The following is a 22,455-nucleotide window of genomic DNA, read 5'->3' on the forward strand; positions in this document are numbered from 1 at the left end:
CTTTCACTGGCAAAGAGAGTTGGCAATTTAAGCCAGCGCGTGAACACTATCTCATCTCCCTTTGTGAGCTCTGAGAAGGAAAAAACCCAGCGGAGGCAGCAGATTTCACTGACATCATAGAAACTCATGACATTTGTACCGCATTACATGGACTAATGCAGGCATAAGAGGTCATTACCACTCTTTGATCTGGCAGTGAGGCTCATCCTCCCACCTCCTGCGAGGAGTGGCTCGCAGACCGCGAGCTCCAGATCGATAGCAACAGTGGAAGGTGAGTGGACAGTCCGGCCCAAGGTGACTATACCCTCGTTATGTCCGCCTGTGCAGCGGTATTCGAATACGAATACCCCCAACTCTGTTACTCACAGAGAAACATATAGGGAAGGGGGTTATTCTCTAAGCAGAATAGTTTCAGGAGCAAATACACTCCCTTGGGTCTTCTTCCTTAGGATGCCAAAATGGCAACATCCAGCAGACTAGGCAAGCATTCAAGACATGTAGGCTGCCAGCTGGGTCTTTTCTCCTAGTGAGCACAATTTAGGTATCTGTTAGGTTGAGATCCTGCAGAAAACAGACTCCCAGAAAAAAGAATTATGAGATTTATTGTCCAAAAATCACAAATGTTCATCTCTATTTAACAAGAGATTAATCCTAGTAACATTACAAAAGAAATGAGAGTTGGCCATCTAAAATTGCCAGTACATTAGCTAATCTCTCCTGAAAATTCTTGTCCTATTTATTTATTTATTTATTTATTTATTTATTTATTTATTTATTTATTTATTTATTTACTTACCTACCTACCTACCTACCTACCTACCTACCTACCTACCTACCTACCTACCTACCTACCTACCTACCTACCTACCTATCTGGTCATTCTCTTTTTGAAAAAGTACAAAATAATAGCCCATCTGTTTGTCCAAACTAGAGTAAATCCATTAGCCAGTGTCCTGTTGCTACTTTCAGATAGTAGACCCTTTGACTGAGTGGGACATACACAAGTGGGACTACTCTCTTGTTGACCCAGCAATAGGATATGAGCCACAGAATCAGTGGTTACTTGGTAAATTGACATGTATGTTGTTGCAGCAATTCTATGGCTGAAATTCTGTTGCTTACTCTAGCAAGCTTCATGTAGAGTCGACCCACTGAATCAACAGAATTTATACAGCAGTTGACTGAACCAAATCCCCACTGATTCAATGGGCATACTGTACTTTAATGGTGTCTTCCTATGCTAAACCACAGGATTTCAGTCAATGGCTGAATAACCATTGGATTTAGGGCAGAAATACAAACAGCCAGAATTCTGTCAAAAAATCCTTATGTGCAATGTTGATCACACAAGCTGCTTGCACCACTTGGCAGGGTATCTATAACTTGTCTGGATGCATAGCAGTTGTGCAGCTGGCCACGTAATGGACACCCCAACAAATAATAGAAGTCACTGGTGTGATTAACATTGCCCACACTGATGTTCAAAAGGGTTCTAACCTATGTGTTAATATCTTTTCAGGTATTTACAGTTTCAGGCTGGTGTTCCCAGTAGACCACATTTCAAACATCAGTTATTACTCTGCCCACATAGCATTTGCTGTAGCTGCTGTTGGCATCCTTCTACTTCCAACGGGAGGACTCAGCTGACTCTCAGAACAGCTTGCACTCTAGAGGGCATTTGAAACCCATAAGTATTTCATGAGATAAATATGCTTAAGGACACCATTTTTAAAAACATAAAGACATTACCACTGCTGTGGTGCTTCACTACCTTCCTTCCCCATCACTACCCCACTCCCTCCCAGACTGTTATCTTAGTAATGTGAGGAAAACTGTACAAAAGCTGAGAATTTAAATCAGTATATTCCAGTGACTGCAATGTGACTGCAAACAGTTTCTGAACAGTATGATGCTAGCATACATGAACGCAAAACCAGGAGGCACCTAATGACTGCAGCAATGCCATTTCAGATCTTGGGTAATGGCTTCTTGATTGCACAGCATAGAGCTGACAAATGTGTATGTTCACCCACTGAACGCGTACACTCACAAACATGCTTGATATGTAACAACATTTCCAAATGAGATTACTCTAAAATAAAAACAACACAGAGTACTAAACTGTGTGCCTTATGGCAGTCTAAGCCTGATTCCATTGCATACAGTGGGAAAGAAAGCATTTCCTTTATCTTGAAGTGTTAATTCCTAGGTACACTACACTTCTTCTTTTTTTGATAATTTTAGGGCATAGATCTTGTGAGTCTAAAGAACAATGCAAATGCATGTAACTTACAAATGATGTCTAATACCCAAGACATGAACTGCAAGTTGTCAGAGAGGTCAAGACTGTGTCTCATGATTACATCAGAAAGTGGAAAGCTGCAATTCTATAGCCCCCTTTTACTTCTGGAAGTGTGCCTGTCAAGTGTAAAACGATTGTGTGTATACATACAGTGTATCCCTCACTTCTTCGGAGTCAGCATGTGTGCATAAACTATTGTCTTTCTGTTATTGCTGCATCCCTGTTCAAGTGTTTAAGATAGTGTTACCCTGGAGGTGTCAAGAAAGGATGACGGCTAGCCCACGGGAACGTTGGTAGGTCTTTGGGTCTTGAGTCCCAAGTCCAAGTCCCTCTTAAAAACAAGGTGTTTTCCTTCAGAAAAAAGTGGGGTTGGTTCCGAGTCATGAATCAAGTCTGAGTCATTGAAAAGAAAAACAGTCCAGTCGGGTCCAAATCGAGTCACTGGTGCGATTCCAGTCCAACTTGACAGTGAGTTCCATGACTCAAGTCCCCGCCCCCCATCTTTTAGTGGCAGAACAACAGACTGAGGAGAACAACGTTGGCTACACATCCACCCTGTCTATGCAACTGGAAATCATGATTGTTGGGGCTTCTGAATCCTGGGGAGAGTCTGCCTCCTTGTCAGTCCATCACATTCAATGTGAGGAAAGGAAGGAAGGTGTAGGTGGGGCTGCCCTGCTCCCTCTTTTCACAGGTTCAAGTTAACCCGGTCCTGAACTCTTGAACAGCTGAAGAAATACCTATGGTGGAAGCATGGATAGCATTACTCAAGCCATTCTACAATTCTAGATAACAATATTCTTATAATGTAACATAGTTGTCCTTGTCAAATCTTTTTCTTTCTTCCCCTTCCCACCTCCACGTCCTGCACAGTAAGGAGAGAATTGATGGCAAGTGGGTTTTCCCCCCCCCCATCTCCAGATACTGGCCACAAAGGGTGCCTACTCTGGGATCTCAACTGTTCCCATCCGTTTCTTACAGTAAAATCTCACCACTGCCTAGCTGTTGCTCCTGCACACTACATTCCCTTTACCTCAGTCAGACACAATTGTCTAACAATTTCTCTACCTGTTCTCTGCAAGAAGCTGTACGAAATACTGCTCGTAGCTTTCCTTCTAATGAGAAGCTGAGAGGATATGGATGACAATGGGACTGGAGCCAAAACAGGTTCACTGAGGGTCATTCCAGAATCTCTTTAAAATAAACTAATCACCAGAGGGCATGTGGGGGATTTTTTTTTCCAAAACAACTTGTTTGTCAGTTAACGAAAACCTACCAACCCTAATCCTGTTGCTATTTTTAAGTAGAATGGATTCACTGAATTACTAAATCAACGCTTAAGACTGTCCTTTTAAGGCAGGCTTTTAAGCAATAAGGAAATGCTATATTTACTATAATTTATCAAATTTGGTGTTGTTGTTGTTCTTTAGTTTTTAAGTCGTGTCCAACTATTCATGACCCCATGGACCAGAGCATGTGAGTCTTCCACTATCTCCCGGAGTTTGGTCAAATTCATGTTGGTAGCTTCGCTAACACTGTCCAAACATCTCTTCCTCTGTCGCCCCCTTCTCCTCTTGCCTTCACTCTTTCCCAACATCAGGGGCTTTTCCAGGGCGTCTTGTCTTCTTATGAGATGGCCAAAGTATTGGAGCCTCAGCTTCAGGATCTGTCCTTCCAGTGAGTACTCAGGGTTGATTTCCTTCAGAATAGATAGGTTTGACCTCCTTGCAGTCCAGGGTACTCTCAAGAGTCTCCTCCAGCACCACAATTCAAAAGCATCAATTCTTTGGCAGTCAGCCTTCTTTATAGTCCAGCTCTCACTTCCATACATCGCTACTGGAAAAATCATAACTTTGACTATGCAGACCTTTGTTGGCAAGGTGATGTCTCTGCTTTTTAAGATGCTATCTAGGTTTGTCATCGCTTCCCTCCCAAAAAGCAGGTGTCTTTTAAATTTGTGGCTGCTGTCACCATCTGCAGTGATCATGGAGCCCAAGAAAGTAAAATCTGTCACTGGCTCCATATCTTCCCCTTCTATTTCCCAGGAGGTGATGGGACCAGTTGCCATGATCTTAGTTTTTTTTTAATGTTGAGCTTCAGACCATTTTTTGCATTCTCCTCTTTCGCCCTCATTGTTCTTTAATTTCTCCTCACATTCTGCCATCAGAGTAGTATCATCTGCATATCAGAGGTTGTTGATATTTCTTCCAGCAATCTTAATTCTGGCTTGGGATTCCTCCAGTCCAGCCTTTCACATGATGTATTCTGCATATAAGTTAAATAAGCAGGGAGACAATATACAGCCTTGGCGTACTCCTTTCCCAATTTTGAACCAATCAGTTGTTCCATATCCAGTTCTAACTGTTGCTTCCTATCCCACATATAGATTTCTCAGGAGATAGATAAGGTGGTCAAGCACTCCCATTTCTTTAAGAACATGCCATAGTTTGCTGTGGTCCACACAGTCAAAGGCTTTTGTGTAGTCAATGAAGCAGAAGTAGATGTTTTTCTGGAACTCTCTGGCTTTCTCCATGATCCAGCACATGTTAGCAATTTGGTCTCTAGTTCCTCTGCCGCTTCGAAATCCAGCTTGTACTTCTGGGAGTTCTTAGTCCACATACTGCTGAAGCCTCCCTTGTAAGATTTTGAATATAACCTTGCTAGCGTGTGAAATGAGTGCAATTGTACAGTAGTTGGAGCATTCTATGGCACTGCCCTTCTTTGGGATTGGGATGTAGACTGATTTTTTCCAATCCTCTGGCCACTGCTGAGTTTTCCAAACTTGCTGGCATATTGAGTGTAGCATCTTAACAGCATCATCTTTTAAGATTTTAAATAGTTTGACTTGAATGCCATCACCTCCACTGGCCTTATTGTTAGCCATGCTTCCTAAGGCCGATTTGACTTCACTCTCCAGGATGTCTGGCTCAAGGTTAGCAACCACACTATCTGGGTTGTCCGGGATATCCAAATCTTTCTGGTATAATTCCTCTATGTATTCTTGCCACCTCTTCTTGATGTCTTCTGCTTCTGTTAGATCTCATTTTTGCTGACTGTATAGAGCTTCTCCATCTTTGGATGCAGAGAATATAATCAATCTGATTTTGGTATTGCCCATCTGGTGATTTCCATGTATTGAGTCGCCTCTTGTGTTGTTGGAAAAGAGTGTTTGAGATGACCAGCTTGTTCTCTTGACAAAACTCTATTAGCCTTTGCCCTGCTTCATTTTGAACTCCCAAGCCAAACTTTCCTGTTGTTCCTTTTAACTCTTGACTCCCGACTTTAGCATTCCAATCCCCTAGAACAGCGGTTCTTAATGTGGGCAATAATGCCCCCCAGGGGACAATTACATTTTTCAGGGGGGCGGTAGAATGAAAAGGGGCGGTGTGGGGGCGAAAGAACAGAAGGGGGCAGTAGGGGGGCGCTGGAGCGAGCCAAACCTATGAAGGCGACTGCAGCCGCAGTGCTGGCAATAGATCCGGTGCTGCTGCTGCCGCCGCCAGATGATCCAGCTCTTTCTACCTGCCATGTCTCGCCTTTCTCCTTTAGGGGAGCACTGAGTGTGGATCGGGTGGAAGGAAAGGGTCTCTTGGGTCCTCATCCTCGCCCCGTGAAGCGCTGCCTCGCACCCGGGTGGGGAGGGAGACTAGGTAGGTAGGTGGGTGGGTGGGTGGGTGGGTAGGTAGGTAAGATATCATCACCTCGGGGAGGGGGGCGATGATAACTTCCTCAATGGCTCAAGGGGGCGTTTCTTTCAAAAAGGTTAAGAACCACTGCCCTAGAATGAGAAGAACATCTTTCCTTGGTGTCAGTTCTAGAAGGTGTTGTAAATCTTCATAAAATTGTTCAGTTTCAGTCTCCTCAGCAATGGTGGTTGGTGCATAAATTTGGATTATTGTGATGTTGAAAGGTCTGCCTTGGATTTGTATTGACATTCTATCATTTTTGAGATTGTATCCCATTACAGCTTTTCCCACTCTTTTGTTGACTATGAGGGCTACTCCATTTCTTCTATGGGATTCTTGCCCACAATAGTAGATATGATAATCGTCTGAATTGAATTCGCCCATTCCCGTCCATTTTAGTTCACTCACGCCCAGGATGTCAATGTTTATTCTTGCCATCTCCTGTTTGACCACATCCAGCTTACCAAGGTTCATAGATCTTACATTCCAGGTTTCTTTTCACTCCCAGGCATGTCCACAGCTGAGCGTCCTTTCGTCTTTGGCCCAACCACTTGGGTGTCCCTGCACAGCATAGCCCGTAAGGTCTCTGAATTACTCAAGCCCCTTAATAAATTTAGATGTTTTTAAAATGTTTTTAAATGCTCTTAAAGTTGTATTTTATCTTGGTTTGAATATTATCAAAAGCTGAATTGCTTTAACATCTTTTTTTAATGGCATTGTATAGTTTTAATTGTTGTATGCCACCTTGAGTCCCCTATGGGGAGAAAGACAACATATAAATAATGTAAAACAAACAAACATAAATACAATCAATACTGCACTTAACAGAGGCTTATAAGTGGTAACCTACTTAGTGGAAGATGTGCTTTTGGTGAAATGGGTGGGGGTTTAAATCTTTGCTTGTTCCATTCTCATAGGAATTGCAACATTGCTCTCCTCAATGCTGTGGATGACAAGGGATTTTCTACAACTTTTGACAGAGTTGTAGCAGTTAGAAAGATGTTTTACACCAAAAAGCACCCACCAATATGCAACATTGTCTGCTCTTCCTAAAAAAATTGTCATTGTTATGCAAACTCACAAATTCTGCTGATAAACAAGGCCAATTGCTGCTGGTGTTGCAACTGGTGGCGGCAGCGGCGGCGGCGGCGGCGGTGGTAGTAGTAGTAGTAGTAGTAGTAATTTCATTTTTATATCGCCCATCTGGCCAAAGGACACTCTGGGTGGTTTACAACATATATAAACAACAGGCATAAAATGCAATTTAACAAAAGAGAAAATGGAAATAATAAAATGCAAATAAACAATAACATCAGCATATAAAAATATATTTACATGCAACATTCAGAACACCTAAAATATTTTAAATGGCAGTCTGGGTCAAGCGGGCCGTATGTGGATGTCACATAGAATTACAGTAGAATCAGGGCCAGTTACAAAGTTGACAAACAGAAAGGCAATCCTATAGAAACAACCGTGGATATATTCCAAGTGATTATGAATGTGGTAATCAGTCTAAGGTAACCTTCCCTGACCATCCAGCTGGACAGAGTGACCATCTCTACAGTATGCCCCACTCCAGTCAAACCGAGTTATGTCTGCTGCTGTTGCTAATCACTGTCCCAATGTTAGACTGCTCTTGCTTGACACACCTCTATTTTACACCGCTGTGTAAAGGACAGCTTGCTTTCCTATGAATATTGTTTGCTCACATTGTCTATTTTTATTCTTATTCTTACCGTTGTTGTTATGTACAATCAACGTATATGGTACAGTACTTTGTAAGCAAAACCAGTTTTAAAAAGTGTGCATATGAGTAAAAAATATTCATGAAAGCAAAAGCAAAAGAACTGTACATATCAAATATGACAGGGGCAGGAGTAGTAGGATAGTGGTAGCTTTATTCAATCTCAATTTTGACAGGTGCCACGCCCCCTTTTGGGACCCTGGACCGGAAGGGGAGGGACTTCCGGCGCCTAGGCTGGACCCAGGCCCCTTCCGGCGGAAGGGGTGGTCCGAACGGTGACGTCAGGGGTTGTGGGGGTCCCCGTGGGCCTATAGGGGTCTTTCCCTAGAGGCCGGGGTCCCCCGTGACCCTAGGGGTGCCTGAGGATTGGACCCCGAGGGGTTGTGCCACCCCACGACCCCGTAGGCCAATGGGGAGCGGTTGGAGGTCCTTGGCTAGAAAAGGGGTGGTCGTAGACCATGTCTCGGCTTGCCCCAGCCCCCTGCGTGACGTCAGGGATTTCGGGTGGGCCCGTGAGCCTATAGGAGCCTTTTCCTAGAGGCAGGGGTCCCCCGTGACCCTGGGGTGGCCTGAGGATTGGTCCCCGAGGTTGCGTGCCACCCCACGACCCCGTAGACCAATGGGGAGCGGTTGGAGGGCCTTGGCTGGAAAAGGGGTGGTCGTAGGACATGCCCCGGCTTGTCCCTAGGCCCTGCAAGGGTGGGAAAGCCCCGGGGAGTTTGCTGAGAGGCTATAAAAACGTGGTTCGGGGACACTTCTGCGCGCTCTGTCAGCTCTTTGCAAAGGTCCTGCGGTTTTGTAGACATGGCGGAGAAGGAGAACAAAGCTCCGGAGCCCGTCCATAAGCCAGAGGAGCAAAAGGTCACGGCCTGCATGACCCTTTCCAAACCCCGAAAGCGTTACATGAGTTCAGATTCCGACAGTGAAAACGGCCCTCCAGGAGCATTAAAACGGCTTGAAGAACCCGACGGACAGTGTCATCCTAGGAAAACATCATGTTATAATGAGAAAACTTCTGAAACGCAGGTAGGTAACCCCTGGGGTAAGGTGTTGATAGAGGAGCGCTATAGATGTTTATTACGTGTGCTAAAAACCCCTTTTTTGAATTTTTTTTTTTTTTTAGGAGATGCGGTACTTCCAAGCCGGAGGCTATTCTCTGAAAAAACACAAGGACATGCAGGCCCTTACAAGGGCCTGTCTCTTCGCAATGCTAAAAGACGCTTTGTCTGAACATCTGATTCAAAGGTGCTATGGATGCCAGGAAGATCTGTGTGGGCAACAAGCGCACCCGTGCATAGGTTGGAACGATGCTGACTATTCCAAGATGTTGAACGAGATATGTTCGAAACTTTGCTATAAAAAAGTTATCCTTGTTATCACCATTACAGCTTTCCAAACTAAGAAGCTCTGCATGACAAATCGAACCTTGATCTACATACACAAGATTATTAAAAGCTTAACAGCTTCTGACGAGTCATATAACTTTTTAAAAAGACTATTGAGGTCGACAGATGAACAATATCTAGACATTGTTAAACGAACACTACAACAAGTATACGATTGTCATTTTTACTGTTGTCCAAACATGCGTGATTGAATAAAAACAAAAACAAAAAATGTATAATTTTTGTAATATACTGATTTGTTTTTAATAAAGAGCATTTATTGTACCATACATTGATCATATTAGTGCTAATGGCTGAGCAGGATGCACGGGAAAAATTACTGCACAATATCTATTACACACCCTCAGCAGCGGGGAGTTTTGGAGGTCTCAAGCCTCTCTTTAGGGAGGCCAAAAAACAGGTCAAAACCTTGAAGCTCGGAGATGTTTCACGATGGCTGTCTGATCAGGATGCCTATACGTTGCATAGACCTGCTAGAATTCATTTTAAAAGAAATAAGACCGTGGTTTCCAAAGTAGATGCTCAATGGCAGGCAGATTTGGTTGATATGCAACAATATGCCCGGCACAACAATGGTTACAAGTATATTCTGGTCTGTATAGACATTCTGTCTAAGTACGGCTGGGTAAAAGCGCTCAAAGGTAAAACAGGCAAAGAAGTGGCCAGCGCCTTTGAAGCCGTTTTCAAACAAGACGGGAGAAAACCTGACAAAATACAGACGGATCGTGGCGGTGAATTTCTAAACAAACCTGTAACCGGTTTATTCAAGAAATATGGAATACTGCATTTTGTCACCAATAATGAGGTCAAAGCGGGGGTTGTTGAGAGGTTTAACAGAACATTAAAAACAAAAATGTGGAGGTATTTCACGGCTAAAAACACCTACAGGTATGTGGATGTATTGCAGCAACTCCTTAAAAGTTACAATCATAGCATTCATAGAACTATTAAATGTAGGCCTGTAGATGTGAATCATCATAATGACCTGTTGGTCTGGAAAAGAGTCTATGAGCCCTCTGTTGGAACCAAAAAAGAAGTTTCAAAACTCAGAAAAGGGGACCTTGTGAGGGTTTCTAAAAGCAAAGGCGTATTTGATAAGGGGTATGAGCAGAATTTCACCACCGAGATATTTATCGTAGATCGTGTTGTCAAAGGTAAAGAGAGGCCTGTATACCATCTGACGGATTATGATGGGGATGCCATAATCGGTACTTTCTATCCTGAAGAATTGCAGAAGATCAATGACCGGGAAGATCGACTGTACAGAATTGAAAAGATTTTGGACACAAAAGGCCGTGGTCGAAGAAAACTCCACTTAGTGAAGTGGTTAGGTTGGCCTAGCAAGTTTAACAGCTGGGTGTCTGCCTCAGAGATTTCTAAGGTTGTTTAGGCGCTGAGAAGCAAAATGGGGGATCATGGTTTTTACATCACACTCCCGAGTAATGCCTGTAAGAAGGTTTTTCCTCAAAATACAAACGCCAGTTATACGACAATGTTGCCCAAACCCTTAGATTTGATCGGTGTTTGGGAAGTTGGTCTAGCAGAGATACAGTATCCTCGGAGTTGGTACACACTCCTTAAAAATACACCGTTTTCAATTTTTGAGGGGCCAAAGAAATGGACCTTTCATTTACACAGGGGCTATTACAAGGACATTCCTGATCTTCTGAAGAACATGAATGATACGATAAAACAAGCTATAGACCTACAAGAAACGTGGTTGACCTACGACACCGTCATGGGCAAAGTTAGATTCACAGGCCCTGAAAATTACTTATTCTCGGCGGGGACGGAGTTAGCCCACATTTTGGGGGCCCCTCCGTATGTGGCTGTCAGGAAAATACCGCATGCTGCAGACATTAACGGCGGTTTCAGCTCCTTGTACGTCTATACAGATATCATCGAGCACCAAATCGTGGGAGACCACTCTGTACCTCTGTTACGCTGCATCCCCGTCAAGGGAGAAACCTACGAATGTGTTACAATTACTTACGACAAGCCGCATTACGTGCTGATGAGCAAGAATCACATCAACACAATAACCATTGAAATAAAGACGGACCAGAACCAACCCGTGCCATTCACTCTGGGGAAAGTTGTTGTGCGGTTGCATATTCGCCCCCGAAAGGGTTGTGTTTAGAAAGAGAACAGCAGAACGTTAAAATGGTGGTGCTGAAAGACTACGGAGATGTCAATGTTTATAGGGCGTACTATAAGGCCCAGGCAGGGCGGGGCATCCCTGGCTTTCACGGATCTGTAAACATGTACGGGGCGGGGCTGGGCGGCATTTTTCGTGGATTGTTCCGAAAGGCTGTTCCCCTCTTGAGGAGAGGCTTTGAGTTCATTAAGCCGCACCTTAAGACCGCCGTGCATAATATCGCCGGAGACGTCGTGGGTCATGTTATGAAAAAAGTGAGACCCCAAGAAGGCTCAGGACTCACATACCTGAAAAGAAGGGGTGGAGTTAAGCGAAAAGCGGGTCATCTACGCCTAGGTCCTCCTAAACGGTTAAACAGCGGATTACCACCCAAAAAACGTCAGAAGCTTGAGAGCAAGAAGAAGAAAGCAAGCCGTAAGATTAGGGGTCTGAAGCGCGTCCGCGGAGACATCTTTTAAAATGGCTTTCATTCACAGCTCCTCCGAAGAGTGTGCCAAATCTGAATTGGATATTTTTCAACTATCGCCTACACAAACCAGCGTGGAAAGCTGTATGTATATAGAAGTCCCCCCTCTAGCGGCCATAACCCCCAACGGTCAAATAGAATTTTATGTAACAGGCAACAGTGAAGATTATCTCGATTTAAACAATACCTTGCTCTACGTGGTGTGTAAGATCACAAAAGCAAATGGGACAAACATCGCCGCGGATGCTAAAGTGGGTTTTGTAAATTATCCCATTGCAGCGCTCTTTAGCCAACTGGACGTCACCCTTGGGGACCGGCTCATCAGTCAGAGTAACAACTGCTACCCCTATAGGGCCATGATAGAGCTGCTTATGAATTACGGCTCCGACAGCATGAGTACCCAATTCGCGGCAGGCGGGTTTTATAGAGATGGTTATACAGCCATGGAACAAACCACCGTAGCCAACAACACTGGAAACTGGGGCTTTAGAATGAGAGCAGAACACACAGGGACCAGCAAGAAATGGAATCTGATGGGGCCGTTGCATAATGAGCTATTTTTTCAGGAGAAAATGTTACTGAACGGTGTAGATGTGAAAATCAAACTTACCCGTAGCAAGGATACGTTCTGCCTGATGAGTGGTGATGATGGAGAGAGGTACAAAGTGGATATTTTAAACGCCTCTCTGTTTGTCAAAAGGGTGAAAGTGTCCCCGGGGGTTCGCATAGGACACGCAGAGGCCCTTCTTGCATCTAATGCAAAATACCCCGTTGAACGCGTGGGAATGAAAGTGTTCAGTATACCGGCAGGAAGCCTTGTGTGCAATCAAGAAAACCTTTTTCTGGGACAGTTGCCGAAACAGCTCGTCATTACTTTTGTTGACAATGATGCTTTCAGCGGAGCCTATGACAAAAACCCTTACAATTTCCAACATTTCAATGTTAATTTTATCGCCTTGTACGTTGATGGGGTGCAAGTTCCAGCAAAGCCCCTCCAGCCGGATTATGCAAACGGCCTTTATGTCCGAGAGTACATGCAGTTGGTACAAACCTCCGGAAAAGCCATGAAGGACCAAGACATTTTCATCACCCCTAACGAATTTGGACACGGCTACACCCTATATGCCTTTGATCTGACACCGGATCATGGCTGCTCGGAACATTATTCTCTGATCAAGACTGGAAATCTTCGAGCAGAGATCCGCTTTGCCCAACCCCTAGCGGCAACTATTAACATGCTCTTATACGGGGTATTTGACAACGTGATTGAAATCAACCATAGCAGAAACGTCCTCTTTGATTATATGTGAACATGAACACGCTGCAGCTATTAAGCGTATTACAACGAGATAAGACCTTTCTAGATGTCTACCCCTGCGACCTTTTACCAAGGGCCCTTGTTACCAAAAGACCTACCGGAATAGTGGTGAACACACACCCCCACACGATGCCTGGGGAACACTGGCTGGCCCTCTATCTACCAGTTAATGGTCCTGGAGAGTTTTTTGACTCATACGGCATAGACCCGGACAACCCGCGGATACCTGAAACAATTACAGGTTTTTTATGGCGTCAGGGCAATGAAATAATATTCCAGAAGAGACAGCTACAACACCCTTCGGCAGTGACCTGCGGCTATCACTGTGTGTTCTTTTTACAGAACAGAACAAAAGGCCTGAAGTTTGATCAAATTTTAAAGTTGTACTCGGATGATACTACCAAAAATGACCGCATGGTTGTAGAGTTTGTCAAGAACAGGAAAATTCAAAGAGCACCCCCCGCATGCCACCCGTTTCATCATATTCAAGCCTGCGGACCCCTGTGTAAAACATAAAAAATGTAAGCTGTGCATAAATAAAATAAAAGACAAACGTTAAATGTTTTATCTGTCATGGTTTTTATTAATGTATTTTATAAAGTGAGCCATTCAGGCTTCTTGACCACGGGTCTCCAAGGGGTTGTTGGAAGCTCCTTGACGCGCAGCCATTCCGGTCTCTTGAACTGTTTCTTGGGTCGGACAACAGCGGATGTGGCAGGCGGGGAGGAAGAAGACGGCGGTGCTGTTTTCAGCGCTTCTAATTGTTCTCTAACGGCTGAATTTCCCGCGATAGATGTGGGGATGTTCAGTTCGGCCAGAGCTTTAAGAAAAACGTCCCACCCCTTGGGTTTTCTCTTATCAGAAAGGGTTGTAGACTGGGTGATGCCTCTGACCAGGTCCAGAATATTAGAGCCAGGTAAGAGCTCCCCCCGGTACCGGAAGGCCCCTTTGTCATCCCATGAAGAGATGTCTTGATGTCGCCTTAATTTACTTAGCAAAATCTCTGCATTTTTCTTGTAACGGTTGGGCAGACTGTCTAACACCTCTTGAATAACCTCGGGTAGGGCCTCTTGAGGGACCGGTGACGAGGGGGGAGGAGCGGCGGGCTGTGGGGGCGGTTGCATTGTTTTTTCCATATCCTCCTGCCTGGTCAGCGTTAAAAACCGCTGTAGAACGCCATTGTAAAGCTTAGCTTTTTCATACTCTGACAAGTCTGACCTTAAGAGAATCTCTCTCATCTCAGAATCCAAGCGTCTGACCGTGGTGGCCCTGATGTTTTCTGGTACACCCCTCAGCTCTTGTAGCTGAGCACTGGGGACCAGATACATCTTTTCAGCATAATCCATTACTTATTAGTTAAAAGACTGGTTATTAGAGGGACAGCGATGCCCAATAAGGGTCCCAGGAAACCTCCAGACTGCTTCACCAGGTATTTTTTCCGCCGTAGGGGTACCCTCTTGTTACTCAAGGTTTTAATTAGTGTTCGTTTCTTCTTTAAAACACGTACCTGATTAGGCGTTAGAGCTATCTTTCCTTTTAAAGTATTCAGAGCAATCTCTGAAATGGCAGTGACCAGATCATCCGAAGCAGCACATAAAATGGCTTTTCTCTGCCGCAGGGGGGCCTTAATAAGGAGCTTCAAAAGTGGCAGGTTTCTCCTTATACGTTCAGACATGTTATCCGACTGCTGAATCGGCTTCAATGAAGAAAAGGGTTTCAAAGCAGCCGTCTTTTGTTGCCTGGAGCAGATTTCTTCAAGGTATACACAGCAGGCCAGTCCGGTGGGAAAAGGCCTGTTCTCAGTCTGTAAGGTTCAGGGGTATTGGCGTTTAAATCTACCAACAGATAACCGTGAGGAGGAGTTGTGGCATCTGCAAAAGCTTCCATGAAGAACTGTACATTTCGCGGATACATCTGACGGGCTAGTGTGGCAATTTGCTGCTTATCCCTGGGGTTTTTAAAGAGGACTAAAAACTTTGCGTTCAGACTAATGGATCGGGCAGATTTTCCCTGGGAAAAAATGTTCTGAGTAATTAAAAAAACACTTACGTTCCTGTGATGCACATATTGTGTAAATAACTTTTCCACTTCCTTATTATCAGAGGCAGACTGCATCAAATCGTCTAAAATCAAGAAGTTTATTTTAGTGGGGGGTAACAGAACATCATCATCAAACTTTTCCGGCAAGCCTTCTACAAAACGAATACAGGGATATTTACAGAGAAGAGTCTTATATACAGGTTGCCAGCATCCATAACACCAGATAATATTTTCAGGCATGTCAGAAAATACATTGCGCGCGTTGTCAAGCATATTCTTAATAAAAAATGTTTTTCCACAACCACTGGGTCCTGCTAGGATAGCTGAAAAAGGATGAACCCACAACGTATTTAGTTCAGTAGCCATAAGGTAGGGTTTTAAAGTCTTCGACAATCACTCTTTTGTCATAAACCACCTTTTGAGTTTTCCTTAAAAGCTTTGTATGAATCAACCACTGCCGCTTATCCCTGACAATGCCTGGCTGCTCTACCACTATTTCACGGAGCGAACCATCTCGGTTGTCAGAAGCGTACGTAAAAACCAAATCCTTGAGACTGTCAAAATTAATTTTTTCAGAGTTAGTCACATTCAGTGTGATCCCTTTGACCTTCATGCACGCACTACCGTCACAGATTTTATACCCGTACGTTTTTGGTCCTCCGGACACAAATTCTGTAATATGCATGCCTTCAGGAACCTCACTCGTGAGGTCCCCCAGGTAGTCCCCTAAGGAGGGTTTCCATTCACCCTCCCGTTGTACAAAAATAACAGAGTCAGTATCGTGATAAAGAACTCTATCCTGCAGTTTGTCAAGCAGGTTGTAAAGCTCAAGACGTGCATAAGCTGTGGTAAAGCAGGCTATGAATTCATTTTTCCTACCCTTGGTGGTTAATCTGTCAGTCGCATGTTTCCATGACACACAGACAGCATCATCCGCCAAAAATTCAAACATGGACACTTTGTAAGACTCTGAAAATAAGAGGTTGAAATATTCATCCGGATCTCTGACCACCTGAGTGTTAGGCAGATTCGTTCTCTGACCAAACTTACCCCACAGAGAGTTTAGAAACAGCTTGGCAATCTGTCTTTTTGCGGGGTTTACAGCAATTTTATCTTTACGTAGGGTTATACCCTCTTTCTGTTCATAATCAGCAATATATTTGTTTTTATCTGCCTCGCTGACACACCACGAGGGATAGCCTGATGCCTCCTGTTTGTGGCGAAGGTGCAGCTTCATGTAATCTGAAAACAGTTCATCCGATCTGTTTTCAAAATGCCATACCTCAAAGATTTTCACAACCTTGTACCCCTTATTTATGGCTACATTCAGTTCTATAGTACACCAGGTCCCCGTCAAAGCTCTCTCCTCATCGGTATGTTCACAAGGGGTTCTCTGGCTGCTTTCTGCACAGGCGGCACACAGCACAAACATAAGTTTTCCACCAATCCTGGCTGGCAAAACTGGAAAAAAGAGGCCTCTAGGTGGTGAGATTTTTGCCTTTACGATACCAAAGTAGGCAGTCACAGGCTCAAAATTCTCATATATGATTTTGGGGTGCCCCAGAGGGTACTCTTTAGTTTTGTTGACATAGGGGTAAAGGCTGGTAAAATCATAGTAAAGAATTTGCTCTCCCGGTTTAGCTCTGTAGTACAAACGGATCGCGTTTGTACGACCACCAAAGAGAGCATCCCTAGGTGCTAAGGGATCTGGAAAATCAGCTGTAGCAAGGTAATTTTTGACATCGTTGTCGTTTCTCACCATCTCTTTCCATTCGTGCTCCCAAATTGATCTGACTTCAAAGCCCTTGCTTCTCAAAACGGCTGTCCTTTCCTGTGTGGCATTGAAAAGAGCCCCATAGGTTTTCCCTAACAGAGGATTCCAATCCTCAGAATGGTAACAGAGGGCACAGCCGTGGAAAAAACACCCCAGGAACTCTAAACATATGCCCCTGCCATTAACAACCATATAACCATCTACATAAAGAGAACCGATACAAAATTCCCCACCATTCAAAGCATGCTGAACCCTGGTTTTTTCTTTATGTGCAATATAAGACAACCACTGGATCGATGCAGATGAGAAGCGCTTGCACTGGCGATGATAGTTGTCTGGGTGCGGGATTGCTATTTTATTTTTCGGCAGAAATTTGAACTTGTACATGCTAAGACACACACCCGCTAGGGTGGGGTATTGGAGAGGGTCTATGGCAAACCAATCATGTCCCCCATCGTACACTTTCACCTTCTTCTTTGTCAGGGTCATAATTTCATGGCGATACTTTGTGCAGGCCTGTTCCAGGATATTAACATCCTGCTGGCAGTAGGCAGCCAATTCACGCTGCAGGTTAAAGGTTTTTGTCTTATTCTCTTCATGCCATTTTAAGAAAGCCTTCTGCTCAGAAGGCATCATGTGCTGCACTCCATAAGCTTCGGGGGGTGGCAAGGGTCCCTCATACTGTTCGTTTTCAGGGGTGTTGAAGTAATGAGGGAAGTATCCCTTAGACTCCTGATTGAGCCCTAGACATTTGGGTAATTTTGCCAGGGCCATGGGGAGATGGCATAGAGAGTCCAGGAATTTTATATCAAGAGCCGGCACGGATATTGTTATGAGTTTACCCCCTTGAGTAATAAGTTCTACCTCCAGTTTTTCTTTGACTAGCTGGTTGAGAATGAAATAACCGTCATAACCTTTTGAATTATGGGCTATGAACGTTGTTCCCCCGAAAACACTCCCTTCTGTGAAAGTCCGAATGAATTCCTCAATGCAAGCCTCACCCCTAAACTCCCAGGATTTCCCATAAGGCCATGTCTTTTTCTCCTCAGCTTTTTTCTTAGTTTTCCCAGAGCCAGTCTCGCTACATGAACCGTCGTCCTCATCATATTGTTCACTATCCTCCACCCCCTCTTCCTCAGCATCCTGTTCAAGGATCTCCTTTATCCAATCGGGCATACTGCTTTTCACAGCAGCATCTTTTTTAAAATGCCGCACAGTCTCACCCCAAAAGGCTCGGGCATAACAGTAATTGGGGATGTGTAACCCCGTGTCTTGTCTTGATTCTATATCATAAAATATATAATGGGTTGAGATCTTTGGCTCTTTAAGTGGGCGCATGAAACAGAAGTGGTTTACCTCTTCTCCCCTAGGAGCCCAGCAGATATTACATACCCTGCCTATACAGTCCTTTGTGAAATGCTCTGCATTTTGAAAACGACCGCAGTCCTCACAAAACTTTCTATAAGTACAGGGTACCTTGTTCTCTGCCGCCAGCTTGGTGTGTAATTCTAAGCATTCTCTCGACCTGCATTTCATTTTGCAACACTTACACTTCTTCATGATGTTCACATTAGAAGCGCAATCTTTTCTTAGACAGAGTCTACAGAAAAATATACAGTCATGAATATGAGAGTACAATTTGTGGCAATATTGACAGTAATTACGAGCCCCAAAGAGTCCCTTTATATTAAGAACTCCATAAAAGTGATTATCATGGAGAAGCAACGTATACGTTTGTGTATACTTGTGTCCTTGTGGTTTAAACAAGCCCCAGCCTTTGTCGCCATAGTGTGCAATCTGGATATTGACCTGTAAGTGGTCCTCAAAAAGAGGGATGTCAGACAAAGAAACCTCTTTGTCTACAGGCCAGTGGACTGCCTGATACAATTGCAGAGCTCCATGTGCCAACTCTGCATCTGTTGGGACCTTTTTAGACATTACACGAACTAAGCTTGCTCCAAAGCATAGTTTACTGTTTACATCAGTGAAATCGATTAGATGTTTCCTTTTCTTATTTATAATTGCACTATAGGGGATAGAGCGTAAGGCTCTTGGGCGGCTGCCCCCCCTAGGAGGTCTCACAATGGTTACAACTAATCGTAAAACACCGTCTAAACAAAGTTCCATATTACTCTGCAAAAGATTTGCTAAGTTGGAGAGAAACTCGTCAGCGTCTAGAGCACCCTTGACCTTTTTCACTGAAAAGAGAGGCTTATGCATGTTCCCACCCTCAAATCTCAGCTGCACACAATCCCCCGTCTCCAAGCTTTCATTAACATGATCCAGTACCTCTTGAACAGCTAAATGTAATGCTGAAACGGCTTGTGCATAGCTGGTCACATGTTCTAGATTTACGAACCGGAATTCTTGCGCTATGTGTAGGGTGCTATATCTTTCATTTTCCCACTCCCACCTATTTGTGACTTCGGCATACACCGGAGGGTTCTCTGCCTCATGTTCAGGTGTCTGCAGGGCAGCGTCTGGAGATTGCTCCTGAGACAGGGCCCAGCTAGAAGGTAAAGAGCACCCTGGTGGGTATTCCTGCGACTCTCGGCTGTTAACCCCAATCGCCCCAGAGTTCTCTGGTGTCTGCAGGGTAGCGTTTGGAGATTGTTCTTGAGACTGTGTGCAGCTAGAAGGCAAAGATAACCTTTTCCTACGTGCAAGCAGTTTCTTGGCCCCTTGTAACAATTTAACAACTCTATTGTGCCAGTACAGTTTAGCTGTGCTTGGTTTCCTTCTTTTTCTCCCCCTAGACTGACGGCCAGGGTGAGCCCTTCTCATTGTATACTTCCTGTTTGTCTGTTTAACATCAGGATAGCCTAGGCCTGTTTGAATTTTAAAGGACATTGCACAAGAAAAATGATCCATTTTTTTAATAGCATCACAAATGGCATTTATATCAGGGACCTCGTCCATAATTTGGTTTAGACTTGCTCTGGCCGCATTAACCACATTGAAAATCATCATAAAATTTTTAAACCAACATTCAACTTTAGAGGTGTATACAGCTAAAGCCTTTCCATCAATTTCAACCAAGCCCTCTTTTTTCCTACCCTCCACAGCTTGAGGATTTGCAAGCTTTTTGCTACCATCTCCATTAGTTGACTTGGCCTGGGGACTCCACGGTTTGCTGCCGTCTGATCTTTCGCCATACTTTGGATCCATTGCCATCTGAGGGGCCGCTGGATTTTGGCCACCATTCCCGTCAGCAACCGGCTTGGGTCCCTTCAAGACCTGTGGGTTTGCGGATTTGATACCGGCCGGTCTTTCATGTATCTTGGGATCTGTCGTCATCTGAGGGATCGCTGGGGTTTTGCCCCTACCCCCGCTGGCAGCTTTGCCCCCCTTCAAGGCTGGGATGTTGGCTGATTTTCCAGGAACCGGTCTTTCAGCTTCCTTGTATCTTTTGGGGGGGATCGTCATATTGAGGCCTAGAAAAGAAATAATGGGTCTTGTAAAGGCTGCATTTCAGCGCTCTCTCTCTCTCTGTATCTCTCTCTCTCTCTCTCTCTAACAAACCAACCCACCTCCCCCCCCCCCCCACACACACACGCACAAACTTGTTTTAAAGGGGAATGACCCCCATGCTGCCTCCCCTTCCCTCCCCTGTTAAAATCGCTGCTGTGTAAAAAAAGGGTCTGCCATGAAAAGTACACTTACTCTGATTAGCACTTCTCTTAAAGGTATATCTATGAAACTGGGCCCTGTCTGTCCTTGGTATATTGTAGCTAGTCGATGGCACCACAGCTTGATTTTGTGTAAAAAATTCATTATCATCAGAGTCGCGAAAATATTTCTCTGAAAAAGAAACAGTATTTCTAAATCATTAGGGATTTTAAAAGTAAAAAAGTCCTCCTTAAACCCCCAATATGTTAATGAGCTTACCCAGGGAGGCATCGGATGCTGGGCTATTTTCCTTGGAATTCCCGGCTGTAGAGAACAGAAACATGTTAGGGCATGCCTGATGAACATTTGACATCCCTGTTTTTAAAAACTGCAAGATGGATGCTATTGAATCACAGCTGTATTGTCTGGTTCTAAATTATCTCAAAATTAATTGCAGAGAATCTGAAAATACAGAGGCTAAATCAGAAATGAGCCTTCAATTAAAAAATCTAGACTCTTTGATTCAAATACAATTGGAAGGAGACATAAAAGAATTTTTGGCGAAAATACAGATAAGCAGTCTGCCAGATGTTAATTCTGCAATTTTTTTAACTGGACAATACGTTTTTCAGGATAAAATTAATTATGGAAGAATTTTTACATTTTTATCTTTTGCATCATACATAATCAGATTTTTTCAGAAGAAGATACGGCTTTTGGCAGAGAATGAAATGGATTTTCTATCACGGCATATCATGACATGTGTAACTCAGCGACAAGGGAATTTGAATTTCATAACCGTAAGTATTGTTCCTAAATTCAAATTTAATAACAGCTTATAAATATCTATTCTATAAAATCATAAAATGCTTCATATTTCTGTCTCCTGCAGGAAAGAAGTTTAAATACCTTTCTAAGACAAGCTTTGACCACGCCATCAAGATGGTATTATTTATTCAGCTGGCTGCTTGCAATACAAAAAAAAATATTCTCTGCCATGCAGTAAATAAAATATATATTTAAAACTCTACGCAATGTCTATAAGTTTTTTTAAAAGAACAATCTCTTACCCATCTCGGCGTGTTGAGTTATTAATGCTGAAAGCCTAGGGAAAAAAAAAAAGTCACATAATGAATACATATTTTAAAAAGGACAGGTCTATTTTTAAAAAGAATTAAATCTCATAGATGTATAAAGTTACTCACCTATTAGCTTGTTGCAGGGCCTAGGGACAAGCCGGGGCATGTCCTACGACCACCCCTTTTCCAGCCAAGGCCCTCCAACCGCTCCCCATTGGTCTACGGGGTCGTGGGGTGGCACGCAACCTCGGGGACCAATCCTCAGGCCACCCCAGGGTCACGGGGGACCCCTGCCTCTAGGAAAAGGCTCCTATAGGCTCACGGGCCCACCCGAAATCCCTGACGTCACGCAGGGGGCTGGGGCAAGCCGAGACATGGTCTACGACCACCCCTTTTCTAGCCAAGGACCTCCAACCGCTCCCCATTGGCCTACGGGGTCGTGGGGTGGCACAACCCCTCGGGGTCCAATCCTCAGGCACCCCTAGGGTCACGGGGGACCCCGGCCTCTAGGGAAAGACCCCTATAGGCCCACGGGGACCCCCACAACCCCTGACGTCACCGTTCGGACCACCCCTTCCGCCGGAAGGGGCCTGGGTCCAGCCTAGGCGCCGGAAGTCCCTCCCCTTCCGGTCCAGGGTCCCAAAAGGGGGCGTGGCACCTGTCAAAATTGAGATTGAATAAAGCTACCACTATCCTACTACTGGCAGGGACCTCAAGAATGAGGTTTCCAAAGCAGCTGACAACTCTGGCCCATTGATGAAATTCTGTTTTCTATAGTAGTAGTTTTAGACAAGGTAGCCATGTTAGACTGTGCTAGCATATCAAGTGATAGCAAAAGAAAGCTAAACAGTAAAGAAGATAAAAACATGG

The 22,455-nt window shown here is 44.2% G+C and overlaps 2 protein-coding genes across 2 annotated transcripts; one reads left to right on the plus strand and one right to left on the minus strand.

Moving 5' to 3' along the window:
• The first annotated feature begins 8,363 nt into the window (after window positions 1–8,363).
• On the plus strand, window positions 8,364–11,870 carry LOC140704748 (uncharacterized). Its single transcript, XM_078385749.1, has 2 exons — window positions 8,364–8,761; window positions 8,859–11,870. Exons 1-2 carry the CDS (start codon window positions 8,540–8,542, stop codon window positions 9,330–9,332), a joined length of 696 nt encoding a protein of 231 aa, XP_078241875.1. The 5' UTR covers window positions 8,364–8,539; the 3' UTR covers window positions 9,333–11,870.
• A 3,333-nt stretch (window positions 11,871–15,203) lies between these two features.
• LOC144586830 (uncharacterized) lies at window positions 15,204–21,661 on the minus strand. The gene is made up of 4 exons (XM_078385737.1): window positions 21,577–21,661; window positions 20,786–20,830; window positions 20,561–20,698; window positions 15,204–20,331 (listed from the first exon to the last, which is right to left on the minus strand). The coding sequence occupies exons 1-4, from the start codon at window positions 21,644–21,646 to the stop codon at window positions 15,479–15,481; spliced, it is 5,106 nt and encodes a 1,701-aa protein (XP_078241863.1). The 5' UTR covers window positions 21,647–21,661; the 3' UTR covers window positions 15,204–15,478.
• Window positions 21,662–22,455: the final 794 nt, after the last annotated feature.

This window comes from Pogona vitticeps, chromosome 2 (assembly GCF_051106095.1).
Source record: "Pogona vitticeps strain Pit_001003342236 chromosome 2, PviZW2.1, whole genome shotgun sequence".
NCBI lineage: Eukaryota > Metazoa > Chordata > Lepidosauria > Squamata > Agamidae > Pogona > Pogona vitticeps.